Source organism: Vipera ursinii (assembly GCF_947247035.1).
Source record: "Vipera ursinii genome assembly, chromosome: Z".
Taxonomy (NCBI): domain Eukaryota; kingdom Metazoa; phylum Chordata; class Lepidosauria; order Squamata; family Viperidae; genus Vipera; species Vipera ursinii.
The window spans coordinates 27083869-27110872 of NC_139517.1; the positions used below are offsets into that span (position 1 = coordinate 27083869).

The following is a 27004-nucleotide window of genomic DNA, read 5'->3' on the forward strand; positions in this document are numbered from 1 at the left end:
AGAGCAACAGCTGATCTTCAGGCCATGTTCCAAAGGCTCATGGTCACCAGAGATGGTGAAGTTCCTGACATGGAATGTTAACGGGCTAAATTCACCACAGAAAAGAAAGAAAGTATTTTTTATTTGAAACAACATAAAAATGATGTTGTTTGTTTACAAGAGACACATATTGCATTAAGAGATCAAAAATATTTGACTAATTCCCGATTGGGAACATATTTTGCATCTTCTGCTCCGGACAAGAAGGCTGGAGTGGTTATTTACTTAAGAAAAGACTTTTTGGCAAGATTGATTGAATCAGATAAATAAGCAAGGGAGATATGTTAGTATTGAATTAACATTACAAGGAAAGAAAGTTCTTCTTATTGGATTATATGCTCCAAATCAACAACAGCAAAAAAAATTTAAATTCTTACACCAAAGGCTAATTGAACTGGATTACAAATCTGTTATTATGATGGGGGATTGGAATGGGGTCTTGGTGCCATCTGAAGACAAGAAGGGGTCTTCTAAAACCCTTTGTAACTCAAAATTGCCTAAAGCCTTTTTTGATTTGAAGGAAGATCTGGAATTAAGAGATGTATGGCGGGAAAGGAATATGAGAGACAGGGATTTTACTTTTTTTTTCGGATAGACACAAATCTTTTTCCAGGATTGACTTCATTTTGATTACTACTGACCTTTCCTCCTCGGTTAAGAATGTTAAGATTTTCCCTAGGACAATGTCTGACCATAGTCCTGTTTGGCTGGAGCTCTTTACTGAAGACACTAGTAGGAGATCTTGGAGGCTGAATGAGAACTTACTTTACAAATGACTTGTTCTTGCAGAAATGTAGAGAACATATGAAAGAATTTTTTGTCACGAATATGCATAAAAGTACTTCGATGGAAATGGTTTGGGATGCTAGTAAGGCCTATATGAGAGGGGTTTTTTTTTAATTGAAAAGTTTTAAGATACAATTTTCCTTTAAAAAACCCCCCTTCCCCCTCCCTCCTCCCCCCCTACCTCCCCCCCTCCCCCCCTCCCTCCTCCCCCCCCTACCTCCCCCCCTCCCCCCTCCCCCCCCGACTTCCCAGAGCTAAATACAAGGTATATATATAAAAAAAGCAAACATAAACAACCATATACTAACAACTATAAATTCTAAAATCCATCACTCTCTAGCTTATATAGGATAAAACAAACCTTAGCAATATTAAATATATATAAAAAACTAAAATAAAAAAAGAAACACTCTCTAGCTTATATAGGATAAAACAAACCTTAATAGTATTAAATATATATTAAAAACAAAAAAAAAGGAAAAAAAACCCCAAGATAGAAAGAGAAAAAGAAAAAGAAAAAAAAGGAAAAAAGAGTTATTCAAATACTACATAATACTTCCCAACCCTATACTTATCCTAAATCAGGGGTCGGCAACCGAAAAAAGGAAAGGAGCCACTCAGAACCGGTTCCGTTGCACAAACAAAACAGTGGGAGCCGCAAAAAGTGCACATGCGTGCGTCCACTCATGCGCATGCGCAAAAAGCATTTTGCGCATGCGCAAAATGGGAGGCACCTGCGTGGCGACGGGTCTCCCCTTTGTAGAGGTGCGCGCCGTCCCGTCCGGAGACCTGCCGCATTCATCAAACGGGGCCAGGCCGGTGCGCACAGGGGGGAGGGGGCGACAGGGGCTTTTCTCCTAAGAACAGCGGCTTTTAAAAGTGGGAGGGTCGGAGCACCGCGGGCAGGTCCGGAGAGGCGGGGGATGAAGCCCCGCTTGCCTGGAGGGGGGGCAGAGAAGCGAGTTGCTGCAGCCCACCTTGGGCAGCTCCTGCCCTTTGTTCAGGCGCCAGCATCCCAAGGAAGCCCGGCCAGCAAGCCCGCCCTCCGCCCGCTTTTCCGGAGGGGGCAGAAGGAGGGAGCACGTCCCTCCCTTCTTTGTCTGCTCCGCGGCTGCCCTGCGGGAGGGGAACAATGCCTCGCGTGCCCAGCCTGGCCCCTGGACCCGGTGCAGGGGGTGAGAGAGGCGGCGTTTGGGCCAGGCCAGAGGACGAAGCCGGACCGTGCGAGCTGCGCTCCCCCTCCCTCCGAGCAGAAACCTGATCCTTGCTGCTCCCGAGGATCTGCGAGGCTGGGGGAGCCGCCCTTCCCCTCGTTTGCCCCGGCGGACGCTCCTGGCGCTGCTGCTAACGGGCGCTGCTGCTAATTTGTCCTTATCCTCCCAGGGCCAGGCGGAACGGAGAAGCGTGGTCGTTTTGCAGCTTTCCAGCCCAACTCACTTCGTCCCTCATAAAACCCAGGCAGAAAAGGCCAGTGCGCTTCCCAGAGCCGCGCTCTTGACTCGCCGAAGCTTGCCAGGCGCTGAGCTCGCTGGCGGAATAAGAAATCGTCTCTCCCTGTCTCACATGTAAATAAATCGTCACCCTCACTTACTTGACCACCGGCTTGCTTGTCATTCAGGGAAATAATGGTTAATCGATGGAGACGTGTAACGTGTTAGTTTGCAGTCCTTCATCATCCTATTTTCTTCAATTGCCCCGGGGTGTGTGTGTCGTGTGCGGTACTTACAGAATCGATGGCGGGGTTGGGCGGGGGGTGGGAACGGACAGAGACAACCATTCAACCCACGCGGAGAGCCCATCAAGCAGCGCTCTGAGGGAACAGGGGAGAGGGACGAGATCGGGCTTTTGCCCTTCGGCTGAAGGCGAGGCACTCGCCTCTAGTTGCAGACCTGGCAAATGGGGGATAGCCAGAAGTTGCACGGAGGGGGGGGGAAAACGGGGCCCGCTACGAGTCACTTCAAGGGAGTCGCGGCACTTTGTGGAAAGGCAACTTTTTTCCCCCGGCTCCGCAAACGAAAAGCGCCGCACGCCTGAGTCTCAGAGCACGCCTGAAGGGGAAGTGAGAATCCAGGCGACGGGGAGGCCGAGTGTGTATGTGTGTGTGTGTGTGTGTGTGTGTGTGTGTTCATTTTCCCCATTTCTCACAACCAGGTCGCAAGGGGTTTTGCCCTCGTTGCCTGTGGACGTGCAGGACAAGTCCTCCGTCCCAGCCACGCTCACAAAAAAAGTTCCTCCTTAGCCGAGCGCCTCGGGAAACAGCATTTTAAAGGAAATGTAAGCTTGTCATCAACATCTTCCCCTCACAAATCTTCCCTTCCCTTCCAAGCGGGAGCCCCGCAGCAAACGACCAGCGTCACCATCCCCAAACAATGCAGTTCCTTGGAGCGATGCGGACAAGTGGGAAAGGAAGCCCGGCGGCCGGACCGCGCTCCCGCCTTGCCTCCCCAAGGGCTCGCGCGCGTTACCGCCCCACGTGGTTGCCGCCCCTCGCGAGCCCGCTGGCTGGCTGGTGCTGGCTCCGTCTCTCTCTCTCTCTTCCTCCCTCCCTCGGTCTCCCCATCCCCCTTTTCCGGCTTAGCCCCACGTCACCAGGAGACCAAACGGGCACATCATGGCAGAGCGGAGGGGACACAGGAAGCGGATCCAGGTACCGGGCTGGCTTATCTCCTCCCTCTTTTTGCAACCGCTCTGCGGGATGAGTTTCCCTTTTCCTTCTGGCTTACCCCCCCTCCCCCGGTCACCCTTCCCTCCCTCCCCCCCTCTGCCTCCTCCGAGGCCGCCGCCAGTCAGCATCTCTCCTGCCATTTCTGCGGCTTTTCCGTCGCTCCCGCCGCCGCTCCCCCTTCCCCACGGGGCCAACCGCATCCGGCGCCTTCTTCCTCTGGAGGGGAAATCGTGGCTTCTCTGGGCAGTTCCCGCTTCTCTGGGCAGAGCGCCGCCTTGAAGTTTTGGAGAGCTGCGCGCGCACCTCCACCCGATCAGAGAGGTGCGCGCGCACCTGGCGACTGGGAGCCGCATGAGATGGCTCAAAGAGCCGTATGCGGCTCCGGAGCCGCGGGTTGCCGACCCGTGTCCTAAATAGACTCCATCCATTTTGTCCATTCCATGATATAACGTTCTTACAGATAATCTTTCAAATTAACCAAAATCTTCACCACCTCAACCAAATCAGAAAACTTTAAAGTCAACTCTTCTATAATTGGCCGTTCCTCTTCCAGTGCCACATCTATAATTATTCCAAACAAAAAAAAAATTGCAAACAAAACTTTAACCTCCATTTGAGAATCTTCTGTATATTCCACCAAACTTTAATCCAAAAAACCTCACCCTTTCCACAAAACCACCACATATAAAAATATATTGCGTCTACATCCAAACCTTTTCCCACCTCCCATACTTGACTATAAATACGTCATAGAAATTCCATAGACTTCTGCAAATTCTGCTATTTTCTCTTCTTAGATCGTTTTGCAGCAGCACGCGTCACCCTCTGTTCTATAGGATCATCCAATGAGGTTATATCTTGATCTCCTCCAACACCGTTGTCTTCTATCTGACCATCTTCAGCCTCTTGATGCACTCCTTCTCCAGATCCCTTTTCAGCTTCCAGAAGTGTTAATGGCGTTGCATTTAAAACATTATTGTAGAAATCACGCGCTTGCATCACAGTAACCAGACGGTACCTTTTACCTTCGTGCGTCACCATCAACCCAACTGGGATCTCCCATCTGAACCTTATATCTCGTTGCTTGAGCTCTTGCACAAGAAATGTAAAATCCTTCCTTCTCCTTAAAATCTTTGGAGGAATTTCTTTTAAAACCAAAACTTCTTGATTAGCAATCACAACTTTAGTATCATAAGCAGCTCGTATAACTTCATCTCTAGTTTCCCTTTTTGCAAAATATACCACCACATCTCTAGGCAACTTTCTCTGTCCAGCAATCCATGAATTCACACGAAACACTTTATCCATGCCTCCTTTTATTTCAGATGCTGGCTGTTTCAATACTACTTCGAAAGCCTCAGAAACCAGCTGCTTTAGATCTTCCTTAATATTCTCCTTTAAGCCTCTAATTCTAATGGCAAACTGCATCTGGTAATATTGAGCAAGACTCAGTTCCTTTTCCATTTTATCTTCATTCTCCAATACTTTTGCTTCTAATATAGCATTCTTTTGAGTCAAATCTTCTAGCTTTTCCTCCAATTCTTCCACACAACGAGCCACTTTACACACTGAAGACAAGATGTCTACCTTCATCACTCTAAACTTCTGTTCCATCCTCTCCTCCATTCTCTCCTCCAATTTCTCCAATTTCTCCTCCATCTGTGCAAATCTATCATTAATTGATTCCAAAATTACCTGGGTGTGTTTTTCAAGAGCATCTTGTAAGTCCTTTGATGTCAATACATCAGGAGGATGCAGCGCCTGCAGTAATGATTGTTGCACCGGCGAAGTTCCAGCACTCCGAAGAGTTTTAGGGGGTGGTTTAGCCGCCATCTTTTACCAATTGTGACGCACTTTCACTTCAGATTTATAATCCAAAAAAGTCCATCAAGCTGGAGAGTAAAATATAATAATCCTCTTCACCTTTTCCTCTTGTATCGCTCTGCCTGCTCCTTTAATCCATAGTCATTCCTTCAGGCAGGGGTGGTCGCAGATGCCTGGCTCTGCTCCAAGAAATCAGGAGCAGAGGCGCTGGCCAGCTGGAAGCAGCCCAGGCTACGGGGGAGTTCAATCCTTCAGCCGCCCAAGCCATAAGCTCAGGCGGCCCTGGAGAACTCTACCCCTACCTGGGAGCTCACCCCCTCCTCTTCTCCCGAGGAGGGGGCTTCAAATTCGCCCGAACAGCTGATCGGCGCTGTTTCGGGCGAAAATAACTCAGCTGAGCCGCGGGCAGCCCGGAGAGGCTGTCTTCGGCGCCGCGCCGCCACCGGAAGTTCCGAGAGGGGTTTTGATTTATATGAATAATGCTTATAGGCGTAAGCAAGTGCAAAAACGTTTAGATATCAAGGAAGAGATTAAAACTAAAGAGAAAAAGTTTATTTTGAATCCATTGGATAATAATTTAAAGATCTCAATACATTTATTGAAAGAACAATTTAATATGCTATTGGCTGATCAAGTAGCAACTAATTTGCGTTATGCCAAACACAATACTTTCTGTATCGCCAACAAGCCTGGTAGATGGCTGGCTTATCAATTAAGGAAGAAACAGAAATTACGTACTATAGACAAAATAGAATATAAAGGAAAAGAAGTCTACCAACAAAATTTGATTAAGAGGAGTTTCCTAGATTTTTACTCAAAATTATATTCTAAAGAGAATATACAAGCTCTAGATATAGATAAGTATCTACAGGGAGCTCATTTTCCAAGACTTTCACAAGAACAACAACTTGAGATGAATTGCCCAATTACACCAGAAGAAATTTATTTAGCTATTAAACAGTTGAAATTGGGAAAAACTCCAGGAACAGATGGATTAACAGCAATTTATTATAAAAAGTTGCTGCCTGAAATGATTGAACCCTTAAAGATTTTGTTTAATGAAATTCAGACTGGAGGCGCAGTTCCTCCATCATGGAGGACAGCTTTTGTATCGTTGATCCCAAAGGAGGATCAAGATCTTACCCAACCTAAAAATTATAGACCTATATCGCTCTTAAATACAGATTATAAGATCTTTGCTAAAGTATTGGCTAATAGATTAATGCAAGTTTTGAAACAAATGATTCATAGTGACCAATCGGGATTTATATCTGGGAGGTATATGAAAAATAATGTAAGACAAATTGTTAACTTGCTTGAATATTTGGATAAGAACAACCAAGTCTACGCAGCACTGATATTTTTGGATGCAGAGAAAGCCTTTGACCAATTGAATTGGCAGTTTTTATTAAGAGTTGCTGAGGAGATGAATTTTGGAGAAGGTTTTCTACATGCTATTAAAGCTATATATCAACAACAAACTGCACAAATCATAGTTAATGGGGGATTAACAGAGACTTTTAGAATTGAAAAAGGTACAAGGCAGGGCTGCCCCCTATCACCATTATTGTTTGTTTTAACATTAGAGATTTTACTAATTAAAATTCGAGAGTCCTCTTTGATAAAGGGAATTAAAATAAAACAGAATGATTATAGACTGAGAGCTTTTGCTGATGACTTGGTTGTGACAGTATCCCAACCGCTACAGTCGGTTGTAGACTTGATGGAAATTATAACTCAGTACGGTAAGGTTTCTGGGTTTAAGGTGAACAGTAATAAAACTAAGATATTATCCAAGAATTTATCTACGAGTGAAAGGGATATGTTATCTAACTTAACAGGTTTTGAAATAGTGAAGAAGGTTAAATATCTAGGAGTGCATATTGCAGCCTCAAATGTAAAATTGTATAAGAACAATTATGAAACACTATGGTTGAAGGTACAAAGGGACTTAAATAATTGGAAAAAATTACAATTATCACTACTGGGAAGAATTGCAGTTGTTAAAATGAATGTTCTACCAAAGTTCCTCTTACTGTTTCAGATGATACCTATACTGAAAAAGGATGCCAACCTTGATCAATGGCAGAAGGGTATTAACAAATTTATCTGGGCGGGGAAAAAACCAAGAGTTAAATTCAAGATTTTACAGGATGCCAGGGAAAGAGGGGGACTCAAGGCGCCGAATTTGAAATTGTACTATGATGCGGCTGCTTTGACCTGGGTTAGTGATTGGCTTAATTTAACTAACAAGAGAATACTTCATCTTGAGGGATGGGATTTGGTATATGGATGGCATGCATACTTGCTTTATGATAAGAAGGTAGACAGGGCTTTTAAATCCCATATTCTTAGAAGTGCTTTACTGCGTGTCTGGAAAAAGTACAATAATAAGTTAAATTATAAAATACTGATTTGGGGAATTCCTGGACACGCGATAGAGGGTGTATCTATGGGAGTGAGTATGGATATGGTTTCTTATAAGGAACTACTCAAATTGCAAGGGAATGATTGGCAACTTAAATCAGCAGAGGAGTTAAGACAAGAAAACATAAATTACTCTTGGTTTCAATATACCCAATTGAAAGCTAGGTGGAAGTCAGATCAAAAGGTTGGTATCACAATTACAGATCAAAATTTAGTAAAGCAAATTAGAGATTCAAAATGTGCACATATAAAGAGGATATATAATGCTTTAATTGAATTGGATTCGGAAACGGAATTGGTTAAAGATTCCAGTACCCACAAAATATTCAGGAACCAATCTCGTTGGACACCTGGGAGATAATTTGGGTCAGAAATGTTAAATTTACCCAGGCTAAAAATTTAAGAGAAAATTTTTACAAAATGTTTTATAGATGGCATCTGGATCCCAAGAAGTTGTCCAACATGTATCCTAATCTGCAGTCTAAGTGTTGGAGGTGTGGTAGCTTAGAAGCTACCTATTTCCACATGTGGTGGACTTGTAGAAACATAAAAGCCTTCTGGATTAAAATTTGGTGGAACATTCAAAAGATTTTTAAGAGGAAGATAAAGTTTTCCCCGCAATTGTTCTTACTGGGTATTGTTGTAAATTGTGATGTCAAAGAGACTAATCTGATGTTGAATATGATAACGGCAGCACGGTTACTGGTGGGACAAAATTGGAAGAAGGACAATCTGCCCACGGTAGAAGAATGGGTGTTTAAAGTTTCTAATCTTGCAGAAATGTCCAAGATTTCTGCTTATTTAAAGGATCACTCACAGGAGAGATATATTTCAGTTTGGAGGAGATGGATAAATTATATTGAAAACAAATATGGGACCAAAAAGTTCCATTTAGCTTATGAGTAGAATTTAGTGGGATATTGTTATTGTTAGTAGTTATGCTAAGAGAGAGTTAAAGCGCAGTACGAATTTGGTTGATTGTATATTGTGTAAATTTTTATTTAGAATATGATTGTTGTAACTATAATCCTGTATTTAGCTCTGGGAAGTGGGGGGGGGAGTGGGGGGGTTGGGGTGGGAGGGATTTGGGGATATATTGTAAAATATTGTAAAACTCTTTAATAAAAAAAAGAAATTGTAATTGCATTCTCATTGCAAAGTTTAGGCTTAAACTGAAGAAAGTAGGGAAAAGCCCTAGGCCACTCAGGTATGAATTAAATCATATCCCTGTTGAATATACAGTAGAGGTGACAAACAGATTTAAGGAATTAGATCTGATAGACAAAGTGCCTGAAGAACTATGGACAGAGTTGCAACATTGTAGAACAGGTAGCAACCAAAACCATCCCAAAGAAAAAGAAATGCAAGAAAGCAAAATGGCTGTCTGAGGAAGCTTTGCAAATAGCTGAGGAAAGGAGGGAAGTGAAAAGCAAGGGAGAAAAAGAAAGATATGCCCAATTGAATGCAGAATTCCAGAGAATAGCTAGAAGAGATAAGAATGCCTTCTTAAATGAACAGTGCAAAGAAATAGAAGAAAACAATAGAATAGGGAGGACCAGAGATCTTTTCAAGAAAATTGGAGAGATGAAGGGAACGTTTAATGCAAAAATGGGCATGATAAAGGACCAAAATGGCAGAGACCTAACAGAGGCAGAAGAGATTAAGAAGAGGTGGCAAAATTACACAGAACTATACAAGAATGAACTTAACATCCCTGATAACCAAGATGAGGTGGTCACTGACCTCAAGCCAGACATCCTAGAATGTGAAGTGAAGTGGGCCTTAGGAAAGCTGAGCAACAACAAAGCTAGTGGAGGTGACAGTATTCCAGCTGAGCTATTCACAATCTTAAAAGATGATGCAGTAAAAGTGCTACACTCAATTTGCCAGCAAATTTGGAAAATTCAATAGTGGCCACAGGATTTGGAAAGCTCAGTGTACATTCCAATTCCAAAGAAAGGCAGTGCCAAAGAATGTTCAAACTATCACACCATTGCACTCATTTTTTTTCTACGCATGCCCAAGATGGCGGACATGCTCGGCTGAGCTCCGTGAGCTCCAGCTGCTAGGCGTCCCTTGGGAGCCCCTCACGAGCCTTTGGGCTTTCTGAGATGGGGATTGGAGGTTTATGGCATTAGACAGCGAGGCAACTAGGAGGTCGACGAAGCTGGCAGTGACCTACTTAGACTCTATCTACCGAGCTGCCCGTCTGCCGGCCCTGCTGTCCTCCGGCTGTTTCCTTTTGCTGTTGCCTTTTCCGGACCATTTGCAGCTGCTCGTGGTCGACGCCAGCTGTTTTTTTTTCTTGCTGTTCCTTTCCCGGACCGTCTGCAGCTGCTCGTGGCCGATGCCGGCATTTCCTGCTGCTTCGGGCTGTTTTGGGCCGCCTTTGACGTTCCCAGACTGGCTCCGGTCGGCGAGGAGGACGCCCGTGAGTCTGCTCAGGCGGCAGCGATGGCGGCGACGGTGTGGGCGTCGTCTCCGGCGCTGGTTGCGGTGGTCTTCGGGCCGTGCTTGGTGCCGGCGGCGGCCCACACTCGGCGGCGGCGGCCTGCGTTCGGCGGCAGCGGCCCGCGTTTGGCGGCGACGGCGAAGGTGGTGTGTTCTGGCTGTTTTCGGCGGCCAACAGCTGGTGGGACGTTTCTGGGGCCTGCTTTCGGACTGCTTTCAGTGGCACCTGCGTTTCTGGGACTGTGTGGCCCGTTCGCGGTGGCCGGTGGCTGGCTTTGGCGCTTTTTGAGCTTTTGGCCCTCTCGCCGGCGGTGGGGTCCCCATGTTGCCCCAGGTCGCTTCGGGCCGCTTTCGGCGGCGATGTCGCCCTCGGGCTGTTTCGGCAGTGGAGAGGGCGACTGTCAGTCATCTTGGCGGTGACGGCATCTTTGGGCCGTTTAGTGGTGGAGAAGACGACCGCGGGTCATCTTAATGGAGCAAAGATGACGTGGTTCCTGCACTGCTTTTGGACTGCTTCTGCAGCGATGACGGCGACTTTAGACCATCTCTACTATCCTGGCCTGCCTACCCTTTTTGCCTTGAACATATATATTTATCATCTTTCTGCCTACCCCCCTCTCCCCTTGGATTTTGGACACACCTGGGTACTGGCCACGGTGGGAGAGTGGCCTGGCTTTTTCATCTGCAGCCCCATAGAGGTGGGAGCTCTATGGCGTATGCCTACCCAGAGGATATCTGGACCACTCCCAGGAACAGAGTTGCAACCCGTCGTGAGAGGGCGGGGGGCGGCCTGTCTCTGGGAGCACCCAACTGAGTGGCAGTCAAGTTGGTTTCCGGGTGCTACACCAGCCACGAGCTCAAGGTAGTGGCGGGGGTGTGGCGGTGATTATCAGGGAGACCTTACGTCCGCGGGAGACCACCGTTCTTCAGATAGTCGGGTGTGAGTCTCTCTTTGTGAGATTTGGTTCTGGGGCGCAGTTGGGCTTGCTGCTGGTGTACATTTCGCCTAGTCACGCAGCGGCAGCCCTGCCTGAGCTGCTCGATATCCTCTCGGGGTTGGTGATTGAGTTCCCCAAACTTATAGTTTTGGGGGACTTCAATCTACCATCCCTGGGAGGCTCATCTGAGCTAGCTCGGGAGTTCATGGCTTCCATGATGGCCATGGACCTGACGCAAGTAATTTCTGAACCAACTCATGAGGGAGGCCACACCCTTGACCTGATTTTTTTATCTGGACGGTGGTTGGATGATCTTGGTGGGGGCTCTTCATTTATTATGCCCCTGTCATGGACCGATCATCATCTCCTGCGGCTGGTCTTCCGTTTTGCCACCCCCCGCCATGGGGGTACGGAGCCAATTAGATGGTACCGCCCCAGACACTTAATGGATCCTGACAGATTACAAGCGGCGCTGGGGTCCCCACCTGCCTCCATTGCTCACAACTCGGCGGATGCCTTAGTGGAAGCCTGGGAAAGGGCAGCCACTGAGGCACTTGACCGGGTTGTACCCTTGCGGCCCCTGACCCGGTGCAGATCCCAGCGAGCTCCATGGTTCTCCGTGGAGCTCCGGGAGATGAAGTGTCGGAAACGGGGCCTAGAGAGCTGCTGGAGGTCCAGCCGATCCGAATCCGACCGATTGCGGTTAAGTACCTATATTAGGTCTTATCTCGCAGCGATGAGGGCAGCGAGGTGTAATTACTTCTCTACCCTCATCGCGTCCGCAGATAATCGCCCGGCCGCCCTATTTAGGGTGACTCGCTCCCTTCTTAATCAGGAGGTGAGGGAGGATCCCTTGCAGGGTTGTGCCGAGGAATTTAGTCAACATCTGTCGGATAAAATCGCTCGGATTTGGACCGGTTTGGACTCCAGCTGGGCAGAGTCTGACGACCAGGACACGGGCGGTCTTGTCAATGTTATCTGGGAGGAGTTTGATTCTGTGACCCCTGATGAAGTGGACAGGATTATGGGGAGGCTGAGCTCCACCACATGTTTATTGGATCCGTGCCCTTCTTGGCTGGTTTATGCAGCTAGGGAGAGGACACGAGGCTGGCTCCAGGCGGTTATATCAGCTTCCTTGAGTGAGGGTAATTTCCCCACCGTCTTGAAGGAGGCGGTGGTGAGACCTCTCCTCAAGAAGCCTGCCTTGGACCCAGCTGTATTGAACAACTTTCGTCCAGTCTCCAACCTTCGCTTTCTTGCGAAGGTTGTTGAGAGTGTGGTGGCGCATCAGCTCCCTCTGGTCCTGGATGAAGCGGATTATTTGGACCTGTACCAATCGGGTTTCAGGCCCGGGTACAGCACGGAGACGGCATTGGTCGCTCTGGTGAATGATCTCTGGAGGGCTCGGGATAGGGGATATTCCTCTGTCCTAGTCCTATTAGACCTCTCGGCGGCTTTCGATACCATCGACCATGGTATCTTGCTGCGGCGTCTCAGGGGATTGGGAGTGGGAGGCACAGTTCTTCAGTGGTTCTCCTCCTATCTCCTGGGATGCTCGCAGTCGGTGTTGGCAGGGGGGCAGAGATCGGCCCCTAGGTCTCTCGTTTGTGGAGTTCCTCAGGGGTCAGTTCTCTCGCCTCTCCTGTTCAACATGAAACCGCTGGGTGAGATCATTCGTGGTTTTGGAGTTGGGTATCATCAATACGCCGATGATACCCAACTTTTCATTTCGACCCCAAACCACCCCAGTGATGCCCTCGCTGTGATGTCCCGTTGCCTGGAGGCGGTTCGGGTCTGGATGGGGAGGAACAGACTTCAACTCAACCCTGACAAGACTGAGTGGCTGTACATTCCGGCATCCCGGGACATTCAAAATGTTCCATCGCTGTCTATGGGGGGTGAGCTCTTACCCTCCGTGGATATGGCTCGCAACTTGGGAGTCCTCCTAGATTCACGGCTTACCTTGGAAGATCATATAGTGGCCGTGACTAGGGGGGCTTTCGCCCAGGTTCGCCTGGTGCGCCAGTTGCGGCTCTATCTGGACCGGGATGCCCTGTGTACGGTCACTCATACGCTTGTGACCTCTCGCCTTGACTACTGTAATGCTCTCTACATGGGGCTTCCCTTGAAGACCACTCGGAGGCTCCAACTGGTACAGAATGCGGCCGCGAGAATTGTCTTGGGAGTTTCCCGGTACTCCCATGTTACACCTTTGCTCCGCGAGCTGCATTGGCTACCAGTTGTCTTCTGGGTGAGGTTCAAGGTCCTGGTCATGATCTTTAAGTCCCTACATGGCATGGGTCCGGGTTACCTTGAGGACCACCTGTTGCCGGCGTCAACTCCCCTCCGCCCAGTGCGTGCCCACAGAGAGGGCCTCCTCAGGGTGCCTCCGGTCAGGGAATGTCGACTGGTGGCCCCCAGGGGGAGGGCCTTCTCTGTGGGTGCTCCGGCATTATGGAACCAACTGCCGGTTGAGCTCCGGATGGCATCAGACCTCCGATCCTTCCGCCGCGGGCTGAAGACCCACTTATTTGAATTAGCTGGTCTGGCCTGATGGGGGAATATGGGTTTTTAATTGGTTTTTTAGTATTTTATTATTGTTGTATTTTAATTGGGCATTGGTTTAATTTACTTTTAACTTTTGTATCGTTATTTATATATGCCCTGTGAACCGCCCTGAGTCCCTTGGGAGAAGGGCGGTATAGAAATCAAATAAAACAAAGCATAAAACATTTCTCATGCTAGTAAAGTTATGCTTAAAATCCTTCAACCTAGACTCCAGCAGTATGTGGATCGAGAACTACCAGAAGTACAGGCAGGATTTCAAAGAGGCAGAGAAACTAGAGATCAAATTGCCAACATACGCTGGATCATGGAGAAAGCTAGAGAGTTCCAGAAAAACATCTACTTCTGCTTCATTGACTATGCTAAAGCCTTTGATTGTGTGGATCATAACAAACTGTGGCAAGTTCTTAAAGAGATGGATGTACCAGACCATCTTGTTGTCTCTTGAGAAACCTATATGTGGGCCAAGAAGCAACAGTGAGAACTGGACACGGAAGCACTGATTGGTTCAAAATTGGGAAAGGAGTCCGGCAAGGCTGTATACTGTCGCCCTGACTATTTAACTTATATGCAGAGCACATCATGAGAAAGGCAGGGCTAGATCAATCAAAAGTTGGAATTAAGATTGCCAGAAGAAATATCAACAACCTAAGATATGCAGATGATACCACTCTAATGGCAGAAAGTGAAGAAGAACTAAAGAGCCGTTTGTTGCGGGTGAAGAAGGAGAGTGCAAAACTTGGGTTGAAACTTATCATTAAGAAAACCAAGATCATGGCATCCAGCCCTCTCAATTCCTGGCAAATAGATGGGGAAGAAATGGAGGTAGTGACAGATTTTATTTTCCTGGGCTCCAAGATCACTGCAGATGGGGACTGTAGCCAAGAAATTAAAAGACACTTGCTCCTCGGGAGGAAAGCCATGGCAAATCTAGACAGCACACTAAAAAGCAGAGACATCACCCTGAACAAAAGTGCCCATAGTCAAGGCTATGGTTTTCCCAGTTGCAATGTTTGGCAGTGAAAGCCAAAGAATTGAGGCCTTTGAACTATGGTGCTGGAGAAGACTCCTGCGAGTCCCTTGAACTGCAAGGCAATCAAACCAGTCAGTCCTAGAGGAGATCAACCCTGACTGCTCTTTAGAAGGCCAGATCCTGAAGCTAAAACTCAAATACTTTGGCCACCTGATGAGAAGGAAGGACTCACTGGAGAAGAGCCTAATGCTGGGAAAGATTGAGGGCAAGAGAAGAAGGGGATGACAGAGAATGAGGTGGCTGGATGGAGTCACTGAAGCAGTAGGAGTGAGCTTAAATGGACTCCAAAAGATGGTAGAGGATAGGAAGGCCTGGAGGAATGTTGTCCATAGGGTCACGATGGGTCAGACACAACTTCACAGCTAACAACAACAACAACAACAAGCTTAGGAGGGATATATATTTTAAGAAGTATTTTACTTTTTATGTTTCTTTACTCTTGCTCTCTTTTCCTTTTCTTTACTGTTTTTACCTATTCTTTAAGAAATATAAAAGTGTTGAGATGGTTTATATGGGAAAATGGATTTAAATCTTTAAATGTAATTCTTGAGAAAATCTTAACCAGCAAGAATACTTTGAACTTTATGGGAGAAACAAATCTAAATAAGGACTGTAATAGGATATAAGATGAGGCCACCAGAATGATTAGATAGAAAAGAAATATTATATTAATGATCATTATTTCTAGAAATATTGGAGAAAAATCATATATGTAACTGTTATTTATCAAAATAATAAGAACTGGATTATTTCAAGGTTTGCAAATAAGACATTTTGGGGAAAAGGGGAAATCAACTAAATGTACTATGTGGATTACGGATTATTTATTTTTATTTTTATTTTTATTTTAATCCCATTTATATCCCGCCCTTCTCCGAAGACTCAGGGCGGCTTACAATTTAAGCACAAACCAATGTGCTTAGCAATAAGAAATTAACCAATTAATTAATTAATTAACCAATTGTTAATTATTATTTTTTTACAAATGTAAACCCAGCAAACACACTGTTTACCAACTATTAAGTGATTTATGTTTTAAAAAAATCAATAAAATATATGGGGGGGAAGAATGCAAAAGTTATCCCAAGAGAAAGCAAATTCCCCCCTCCCCAAGCAGAATAGCAGGCCCCAAACAAGAGCATATATGCAAGGAAAAACAAGGTTTTTGGGGACCTGACACAGTTCATGTAATCTCAGTTCAACTTCTTTCTTTAGCTTAGCCATGGAGATTCATTACCTTCTGATGAATTATTTCAAACAGCACTTATTATTATGTTTAATGCCATGGACAGGTCCATACAGTTTTCTTGATAACCATATGGAAGTGGGCAGTCCCTGTTTTATTCAGGTTGTATTTTATCAGTCCAGTTTCTAATCCTCTCTAGTACTCTCTGTTGATCTTTCACTCAATTTATCGAAGTTCAGGAAAAACTGTGAAATGGCAACATAAGCTCATGTTTTCTTTGCAGCTGTGATTTGTGGTATGTAAACCATACATTTTATTTTGAAACAAATGCTTGTGTATAACTAAGACAAATTTGCCAGTGTGTTTAAAAGAAAGCAAAATAATATGGCCAGTGCTTTTTTTGTAAAAGAAAAAGGTGCCCGAACTCACACACGTCATACAACCTGTTGTGTACTGGGTTCCTTGCGCAGGAAGGAACCTACTAGCCATTACCACGTGGTGTTAACAAGCAAGCCCAATACATAACACCCCTCCCCCTTTAGAACGAACAATGCTATAGCAACAATAGTAATTACAGCAATACACTTTTCAAGACTTAACACTGGTGTGAATAGGTTCCACTTAGCAGCACAATAAAGTACTTACAATATTATAGCTCCATTGTCCATTACAATTTTGTAGGTCAGCATTAAATACAAGGTACATACAACATTATAGCTTTATTATTACAAAACAAAATCTTTCAGATAAGCAGGAGGTTGTGGAACGCCTGTGGGACCCAGGCACGTCCTGGCCTACCAGCTTGCCCGCCGGGCTGGGTAGACCAGTGTATCTTAGTTCAACTGATTCTGAGTGGCTTAGTGCTCTCTGGCTGGCCTTTCCAGGTTGGCCCACCCCAGAGTCACTTTGTTCAGCAGAGTTAGCACAGTGGCTGTAGCCATCAGGTTGGCTTTCTCCATCAGAGGACCCATGTTGCACTTCCAGGCTCCCCTCCTCTACGGCCAACTCCTCATTGCTTGGGCTGTGTGAGCTTTCAGGGTCTATGCATGGGCTGGCTTGGCTGCCAGTTTGTGGACCTGAGTAAGGACTTATGACGAAGTCCTTGTTTTGTGGCCATTCAGGAAAGCGCTTCCTAAGCTGATCTATGTGGCACCGTACAACTTGCCCGCCTTCCAGTCCCACTTCGTAAGAGAGGGGGCCTGACATTTTAATAATTTTTCCAGGCACCCACAAATTCCTATGCCTATAGTTCCTGGCCCAAACATGTCGCCCACTTGCAAACCCCTCGGGGGTTTTGGGCATGAAGCTTCTGCTGCCAACCTATTCGGATACAGCCTGTCCAGTTTTGTGATCAGTCGCCTCCCCTAGCGCAGCTGTACTGGGCTTTTCCCTGTAGCCGTGCAGGGCATGGAATGCTGGCAAAGTAAAAAAATCTGCCAATCTGTGATGCCAGTCCCCAGTCACTATACGCTTCATTAACTCTTTTGTGGTCCGGACCATCCATTCATCTTGACCATTAGAAGAAGGGTGAAATGGGGCCGACATTGTGTGCCTGATGAGGTTTGCTCTCAGGAATGCCTGAAATTTTGCCACTGTAAATTGGCCTCCATTGTCAGATACTATGATGTCTGGCAGCCCATGTGTGGCAAAGAGTTTCCTAAGCTCCTGGATGGTCCTAGCAGTAGTCATGTTAGCAACTGGAATTACTTCAAACCATTTAGAGTGGCTGTCGACCACTATAAGGAAGAGCTGTCCCTGAAAGGGCCCAGTGAAGTCTATGTGAATTCTAGACCAGGGAGTGTGAGTCTCCTCCCACCTGTGAATTGGAGCATGTGGCATTTCAGGCCTTGATTGCTGGCATGTGTAACAACCATGCACCTGGGCTTCAATGGCCTTGTCTAAACCTGGCCACCATAAGTAGCTTCTAGCTAAAGCTTTCATACGGACAATACCCGGATGACCTTCGTATAGTGATTGTAAGACCCTGTCTCTTGGTGACGTGGGGACTATGACCCTGTTCCCCCATAGGATACAACCCTTGTGAGCTGATAGCTCGTGTCTTCTAGTAAAATAACTCTGGAATTCAGGCCCTGGGCTTTTATCCAGCCATTCTGTGTGTATCCAAGAAAGTACTCTACTTAATGTCTTATCAGCTGCTGTTTCTGCAGCTATGTCCCCTATGTGGAGAGGAAATTCTGGCAAGTCCTGGATGGACAATACACGGGCCACTGGGACCGGGTCTAGTTCGATTTGTGGCAGTGGAAGCCTGCTCAGGCCGTCTGCATGGCCCATTTCTTTGCTGGGTTTGTGAATAAGCTTAAACATGTAAGCTGATAAAAAAATAGACCATCTCAGCATTCTGGGGGATAATATGTGGGGTATGTGTTTGTCTGTGGTGAATAACCCCAATAATGGTTTGTGGTCTGTGGTTTGGGGTCTGCCATATAAGTAGTCATGGAATTTTTTAACTCCAGCTACAATTGCCAATGCCTCTTTGTCAATTTGAGCGTAGTTATGCTCAGCAGAGGACAGTGTCCTTGAATAAAATGCAATGGGAACCTGGGTTCCATCTTTTTCTAAGTGACTCAAAACTGCCCCCACCCCATATGGGGATGTGTCACATGCTAAACAGACTGGTTTAGACTCTCTGAAATGAGTGATAGTGGAACTGACCGACAGAAGTGACTTCAGGTCCTGAAAACTTTTTTTGTGACTGCTGGTCCATTTCCAAGAAGCTTTTTTATCTAAGAGCCTGTGAAGTGGCTCTGCCACTGCGGCCTTGTTAGGAAGGAATGCTTGGTAGACATTGAGGAGGCCCAAGAATGCTTGCAGCTCTCCTTTTGTTTTAGGGCTCAGTGCCATCTGAATGGCCTTTACTTTGGACTCAGCTGGGTGGATGCCATTGGCATCAATGCGAAAACCCAAAAATTCAATTGAGGGAACCCCAATTCTACATTTGCTCTTTTTTAGTTTGAGGCCTGCTTCATGCAGCCTCTGCAGGATGGTTCTGAGTCTCCTTGCTAGTACTTATGTGGATTCTCCAGCAATAAGCACGTTGTCAAAATAGGGCCAAACCCCTGGGATGCCTTTGAGTGTGCATTCCATGATTCCCTGAAAAATGCCCAGGGCTACACTGAACCCAAATTGCAAGTGCTTTACTCTGAAAGCCCTCCTGTGGGTCACAATTGTCTGTGCTGCGGCCATGGCCTCATCAACAGGTAGTTGCTGATAGGCCTGCACCAAATCTAATTTTGCAAAAGTGGTGCCACCCTGCAAAGATGTTAGGATGTGGCTCACCACTGGGACTGGGTTTGCGTGCTGTTTAAGGGCCTGGTTAATTGTACATTTGTAGTCTGTGCATATTCTGATTTCCCCGTTGGCTTTAAGTGGTGTTACAAGTTTCCCACTCCCCACCATCTACTGGTTGCAACACACCCTGTTCCACAAGCTTGTCTAGTTCCATGTCAATTTTGTGCTTAAGGGCTTAACCCTGATGGGAACCACGTTTGGGTCTAATTTAAATGCTATTGGCAGGCCTATGTAAGTTCCTAGGGCTGAATCAAATACGTCTGCGAAGTCCTCGCAAACTGATGCTAGACTCGCTACTTGTGTCCGGTTAATACCAGTTACTTGGATGCCTAGTGCATCAAACCAATCAAGCCCAATTAGGCTCATTCTCTGGCCCCCTACTACAACAACATCCAGGTGCCCCAAAAACCCTTTACATTTAACGGCCAAGGTGGCTTCACCCTTGACTACAACTTTTGCGTTCTGGAAATTTGTAAAAGTATGTCAGAGGGCCTCAGCTTGGCCCATCTCCTACTGTGACTGCACAAGGCATTAAATGTGTCCAGAGAAATAATGGAAACAGCGGAGCCTGTGTCCAGGTCCATCTTGCAGGGGACCCCTTGCAGCTCCACCTGGAGTCTATACTTGGGTTTAAGGGGGCGTCAGGCCTCAGTGTGACATACACTTCGGCGGCTTGAGCAAAAACCCATGCTGAATGGCCCCAGGGCCCCAGTACCTCTCCTAGTCGGATCGTCTGACTGGCGATGTGATGGCCGGTCCCTCTGGCAACCTCTGCAAACTGCTGTGATGTGGCTGGTTTTCCCACAGGCCCAGCACGTGGCTGTCTGGAACCTGCAGTCCGAGCGTTGGTGGCGGCCCCCACAACCTGGACATCTAGGCAAGGGATCTGCCTTGTAATTAGTCTCTTGCTGCTTGCTGTTGCGGTGCTGTGGGTCGGGCTGTCTGTGCAGCTTGTAGACTTCGGCATCTTCTTCTGACTCCTCAGTGAGTTTGACGTCCTCATGGTGGATGACTTCTTCACATTGTGTCATTTTGGTGGGCCAGATCGTTCGGACAGCTCCACCAGCAGCTTTGTCTGCCATGACCTCGTTCTGGGCATCTGCGAATGACAGGACCTCTCTGGCAAAAAGGTTTTGCTGCAGCTCTCAATTGTGGAGGCCGCAGATGAGCCGGTCTTGAAGTCGCTCTTCAACGTCTGAAAATCAGCATAGGCGTGTGGCCTGCCTCAAGGCCGCAATGTATTCAGATGAGGTTTCTCCCGGCTGCTGTATTTGTTGTTTGAAGGCGTAGCACCATGCAATGACCGACATCTTTGGTTGGAAGTGTTCTCCGAGCTTCTTCTTCAGTTCGGCATAGGAGATGGATTCCATGGCGTGGGCGTGAACAGGTTTTCGGCCAGATTGAACGTCGCCAGGCTGCACACAGAGAGCAGTGTGGCGGCCTTTAGTCCATCCTCTGCGACCTGGTTCGCCCGAAGGTAGTTCTCGACCTGGGACAGGTACGAGGGCCATCCTTCTGGTTTCTTGATGTCAAACTCTTGCAGCCTTCCGACCTTGGGCATTCTGCTGGTCTTCGCGGCTGCCTTCTGCTTATTCTAATCCGGCCTCTCCGTTGCTCAGGGACTGGTCCTCTGAGCATGTGGTTGCTAGCGTGGCTTGCTAGCTGACCGTAGGGGGGGGAGAAAATTGCTTTTCCTGCCAGGCGTGCGCTGCCTCTCCCCTAGTGACTTTCAGCTCCGACGGAGAAGCTGGATCCCATCCTCATCGCAAGTGTTGTGTACTGGGTTCGTTGCGCAGGAATGAAGACGAGGCAAGTGAGTTCAGCAAAGATCATGGTTTATTGCTTGCAGGATCTGAACTAGAGAACAGGCTGCAGCTGCAGCAATTTATACCTTGGCCCCTAAGCAGTGGCCAATAGGTTTGAAGCAACCTATTGCCACCTAGGGGCAATCAATAGCAGCGCTGGAGATAGGTTGTCTGAGATGCTGGGAGCCATTAGCTAGCTCCCTGCTCTCGCAACCTACCAGCCATTACCACGTGATGTTAACAAGCAAGCCCAATGCATAACACAACCTGCCTTGCCTACCCTACAAGGTTCCATCCAAAAAAGGTGCCAGAACTCCGTTCTGAGCATTCTATGACAAAAAAATCCCTGAATATGAAACTACAATGCTGTACTGTGCTCCACCAGTTGTTAACATATATTTAAAATAAAAAACCCAGCACAGCCAGGCAGATAGACAAACATCCAGTTACTTCCATGTTTTTAGAGTAATCTGAAACAGCAATATGACCTTGTTTCTCCTGCCTCCTAGCATGTGTGTCCTAACAAGAATGAAGCACACTCAACCTTCAGGTGTCTCTCAGGAGTTACAGCCATTGCCATACTATATATTGATGTGTGGTGCTTGATTGCATTAAAAATACAGAAGATGCTGTGTTGTACTTCTACACATTGCCAACCAAGTTGCAATTGCATTTCTAAAAAAAGAAACACCAGCATGGCAGTATGTTTGAAACAAAAGGGGTTTAGTGCACACACTCTGTTCAAATGGTGAGGAAAAAAGACACTGGAATACCAGCATACCCATGCCTTTCTCATTAATCCTCACAGGCATTTTAGCTGGTTCTTTGAAACAAGCAAATTTTATTCCTAGAGATACCAAAACTCTTGATTACTGTTGTGATTTTGAACCTACAGAGGTGCAGGCTCATTTGGCAGTAAATGGCCCAAAGCTCAGTTTTTCTGAAGTGGAAGGAGGAATGATGGTTGGTTTACTATTGCTTCCAAGGCAAAACCAAGAATTCAGGATCTATGCGATCAGTGATTTGAACAAAATGTTTTTGGTACATATGCTGAGGACAAGGAAGAAACCAGAAAGTGATGGCTTTGAAAAATAACAAAACATTCATCATTTGGAGACATAAGATGAATGCAAGGAGAAAGTGGATATGTTTAGTTACTCATAATAGCTGCTAAGGGAAGGCACAGTAGCAGTTCTCACATCAGTTCATGGTTCAACTGAGATACAAAGCCGGCTCTCTTTGGAACAAACCCAGTGATTCTGCAGAGGATGCTTAAATAAATAATGCTGTACAATCCCCTATTTAATAAAAAGAAAAAGCTCATGTTGAAGTTACAAAATTGTAGATCTGCATTTCCCAATCTGATGCTATCCAGACATTTCAGACAGGAGGACAACTGCTATCTTTGGTAGTCAAGCTGGTTTTCTTCTAGTCCAGCTATGGTGCAGTTCAAATCTCAAAATAACCTTCTTATGATTGGCAATGCTGGAGCTCTGCAGGGCTTGGGAGTGAGCCATTTTCTAATTTACAGTAAGTGTGGCCTAAGCTTACTGCCACCGCTAATCTTGAGCTTCTCCAGTACAGAATTCTACATCTTCTGTTAGCTCAAGCGTTGGACCAAACTGCAAAAGGACATCATCCTTACTGACTTCCAGAATTCCCGAGTAGCCATCAAAGGCGAGACCACACTGGCCGTCAAATTCAAGGGGTTTTGGGGGGCCCTAGATGTGATTGTGGTAGAGGGCCAGAGAACAAGTTTAATAGGGCCTGATTGGTTTGATGTACTGGGCATTCAAGTAACTGGGATCCACCGGACAAAAGCGGCGAACTTGGTGTCAGTTTGCGAGGAATTCGCAGATGTTTTTGACACGAGCCTGGGAGAGTACAAGGGCCCTCCGATAGCCTTTAAGCTTGATCCTGCCGTAACGCTATTAGGATCAAGCCCCATAGAGTGCCATTTGCACTAAAACACAAAATTGATGCAGAGCTGGACAAACTACTCAATCAGGAGGTACTACAGCCCGTAGATGGGGGAGAGTGGGAAACTCCCAATGTCATGCCACTTAAGGCCAACAGGGAGGTCAGGTTTTGTGCTAATTACAAGTGCATCATAAATCGGGCACTACAGCAGCACACATACCTGGTGCCAGTCATTAGCCACATTTTGGCATCGCTGCAAGGGGGTACCATGTTTGCTAAGTTAGATTTGGCACAGGCCTATTAGCAGTTACCTGTGTATGAGGCCCTGCTGCACAAACAATTGTGACACATGGAGGGCTTTTAAAGTCAAACGCCTCCAGTTTGGGGTTAGCATAGCCCCAGGAATCTTCCAGGGAGTTATGGAGTGTACGCTCAAGGGCATTCCGGGGGTTTGCCCCTATTTTGATGATGTGCTCATCACTGGTGAGTCCACTGAGGTACTTACAAGGAGGCTCAAAGCCGTCTTTCAATGGTTCTGCACAACGGGGATCAAATTAAAAAGGAACAAGTGTAACATTGAGGTCCCTTCCACTGAGTTCCTGGGATTCCGTATTTATGCTGAAGGCATCCATCCTGCAGAGTCCAAACTAAAGGTCATTCAGTTGGCACCTAGCCCCAGGTCAAAAGGATTCCTGGGTCTCCTTAATTTTTACCATGCGTTCCTTCCTAACAAGGCCACAGTGGCAGAGCCATTACACCAGCTCTTAGACAAAAACACTCCATGGAAGTGGACCAAGGTTCATGAAAATAGTTTTAAGGCAGTAAAATCACTACTGTCCTCCAATTCAGTGCTTATGCACTTTAATGAAACATTGCCCGTATGCATTGCGTGTGACACATCCCCTTATGGGGTGGGAGCCGTTATAAGTCATTTGTCTAGTGATGGGACTTAAGTCCCTATTGCCAATTATTCAAGGACATTGTTCTCATCTGAGCACTGTTCACCGCCCTGAGTCCTTCGGGAGAAGGGCGGTATACAAATTAAATGAATAAATAAATAAATAAATAAATAAATAAATAATGCTCAGATTGACAAAGAGGTCTTGGCCATTGTGGCTGGGGTGAAGAAATTCCATGATTACTTGTATGGCGGGAAATTCACTGTCTTCACTGACCATAAGCTACTGTTGGGGTTATTTACTACGATAGGAACTCAAATACTGTCCCCTAGAATGCTAAGATGGTCCATTTTTATATCAGCCTACAGCTACAGGCTGATTCACAAACCTGGCAAAGACACATAGATGGCCTTAGCAGGTTACCATTGCCACAGGTGGAGCCAGATCTGGCTCCAGCAGCTTGCATCTTGTCAGTTCAGGATTTGCCTGAGTTTCCCCTCCATGCTGGGGATGTGGCTGCAGAAACTGCTGCAGACAAAGTTTTAAGTAGAGTTTTGTCATGGATTCACCCCGGGTGGCTTGAAAATAGCCCTGGACCAGAGTTTCACACGTAGATATGAGCTTTCAGCTCACAAAGGTTGCATCTTATGGGGGAGCAGGGTTATTGTCCCTAGTTCATTAAGGTACCATGTGCTTCAGTCTCTGCATGAGGGCCATCCAGGCATAGTCCGGATGAAGGCATTGGCAAGGAGCTACCTATGGTGGCCAGGGTTAGATAAGGCTATCGAAGCCCAAGTACATGGGTGTTACACGTGTCAACAGTCCAGACCAGAAATGCCACAGGCCCCTGTCCACCGATGGGAGAAGACTCATACACCGTGGTCAAGGATTCACACTGACTTCGCTGAGCCCTTTCAGGGACAGCTGCTTTTGATATGGTCAACAGCCACTCTAAATGGTTGGAAGTAATTCCTATATCTACTATGACTACTGCTAGGACCATCCAGGTGCTTAGAAAGCTTTTCGCTGCACATGGACTGCCAGACATCATAGTCTCGGACAACAGAGCCCAGTTCACAGCGGCAGAATTTCAGGCCTTCTTGAGAGCTAACCTCATAAGACATGCAACATCGGTTCCCTTTTACCCCTCAACTAATGGGCACTGCCTGGCTGAGGAATTCTGGGAGTTGAAGTCCACAAGTTTGAAGACCCCCAATATAGATAATCCTCAATTCATAACCTTCTGTAATTACAACGGCACTAAAAAAAAGTGACTTACAATCCTGCAGCATTCCCACAATTACATAACCAAAATATGGGCATTTAGCAACTGGCATTTATTTATTATGGTTGCAGCATCCTGGGATCACGTGTTCACCATTTGTGATCTTTCCAGCTGGCTTCCAATAAGGTAACTCAAGGGGGGAAGCCAGATTTTGCTTACTGACTGTGTGATTCACTTAATAACTGCAGTGATTCACTTAACAACTCTGGAAAAAAAGGGTCATAAATGGGTGTGACTCACTTAACAACTGCCTTGCTTAACAATAAAAGTTCCATATCTAATTGGAATTGAAATCTCAGAGTATCCCAAACTTACTAATAAGGGTCTCTATTTGTAAATGGGCACTGTTTTAGTTGCCTGGCAACAGCCCTATCTGCCTCACATGTAAAATAAAGGGAATCATTCTGCTCTTAAGCATGGAAGTTCCATTTCAGTGCAACAGTGTACAGGATTATATTCCATTAACATATGCCATCATCTTTTAAAAGCAGTAGAGAAACCTGTTGCATCCTCTGGGACAAAATGCGCTAAAGATTCTCCTTGAAAAAAAGGATGTCTTAGGCAAGAGAGGTGGACCACACTGCTGAGCATTACTCACAGACATAAGTGAAGCTATCCTCTTCCTCCGATGGGGTTGCTGTAGATGGCAGCCACGGTTGGGTAGGCTGCAGAACCTGTTCTTCAAGTTCTTCCTTCTTGGTCAATTTGTCAAGCTTTTCCTTGCCATCTGGCTCCTTCACTTCAGTCAACACCTCATAGGCATCCTCTTGATCAGTCATTTCGGACAACTCTTGGACTTCTTGCAAATGCTTCAGAAAGAAGATCCACAAAGAAAGTTACAGAAAACAGTTATTTTCACATGGCATTCCCCTCTTGGAAATCTGGGAGGGGCACAAGGTAAAGCTGGCTGTCTCTCAACTTGTGTATTCTGTTTAAATTCCAAACACACAAACATCATTCCTTCCCTCCCCTTCTCTCCCACCCCGCAGCCTTTTTGCTCTCTCTCCCAAATACAGTCATGGGAAGTGGGCGGAACAGAACAGAAGCGGGGGGGGGGGGGGGGAAACTCCAGGAAAAAATCCAGATTTTTTTCTTCCTTTTTTTTAACAATATTTTTTATTTCTCTTGGGTCACTGTTTAGGCTTAGTGGGAAGGAAGGAGGGGAGAAAGGGAAAAGGGAAAGGGGGAAGGGGGAAGGAGAGGAAAGGAAAGGAAAGGAAAGGAAAGGAAAGGAAAGGAAAGGAAAGGAAAGGAAAGGAAAGGAAAGGAAAGGAAAGGAAAGGAAATCTCCAGTTTGGGGAGGGAATCTTCATACCACTAGGATTTAAAAGCCCTAACATGAAACATATACTTCCATATATTAAAACAAAATTCTAATTTATACTATTTGCATTTGATAAACTTATAGTCATTCTTCTATTGATTGTTTCAATTTTTAGCTCTAAAATTCTGTATAAAAAAGACAGGCTGGTACCAGGATGCATATATGAATTCACATTCAATATTCGTTGCTACTTTGCAACTACCATTCTTCTGTTACCATAGCTCTGATCATACTGTTTGCTTTGCACAACTTTATTTTTTTAATAAAAAAAATCTCTTTGCTGTAGGTTATTTTTCCCCCCTAACCAACTAAATCATCTTTCTGAACAATGAAAGACCCATTGATGTTAAGATAAAAATGAGCCATACCTACTCAGACAATCATTTGTCTGAGATGGTATAGCTTCTTCTCCTGCTTGAGCAGGGGACTGGACTAGAAGATCTTCATGGTCCATTCCAGCTCTTTTTTATTCTGTTCTGCTCCCAGGGGAAACTAGACTTATTAACTACTGGCAGGCCATATGCTAATATCTCTGAGATAGGGTTGGC

The 27004-nt window shown here is 46.1% G+C and overlaps 1 protein-coding gene across 1 annotated transcript in view; it reads right to left on the reverse strand.

Annotated features, from left to right (window-relative positions):
• Positions 1-27004, reverse strand: part of CLEC11A (C-type lectin domain containing 11A) — a gene marked incomplete at its 3' end in the record, with an annotated part of 52673 nt that overhangs the window by 17778 nt on the left and 7891 nt on the right. Inside the window, exon 2 of the mRNA XM_083379248.1 lies at positions 25731-25941. Within this exon, the coding sequence (XP_083235374.1) occupies positions 25731-25941 (211 nt within the window). The remainder of the gene's footprint in view (positions 1-25730; positions 25942-27004) is intronic.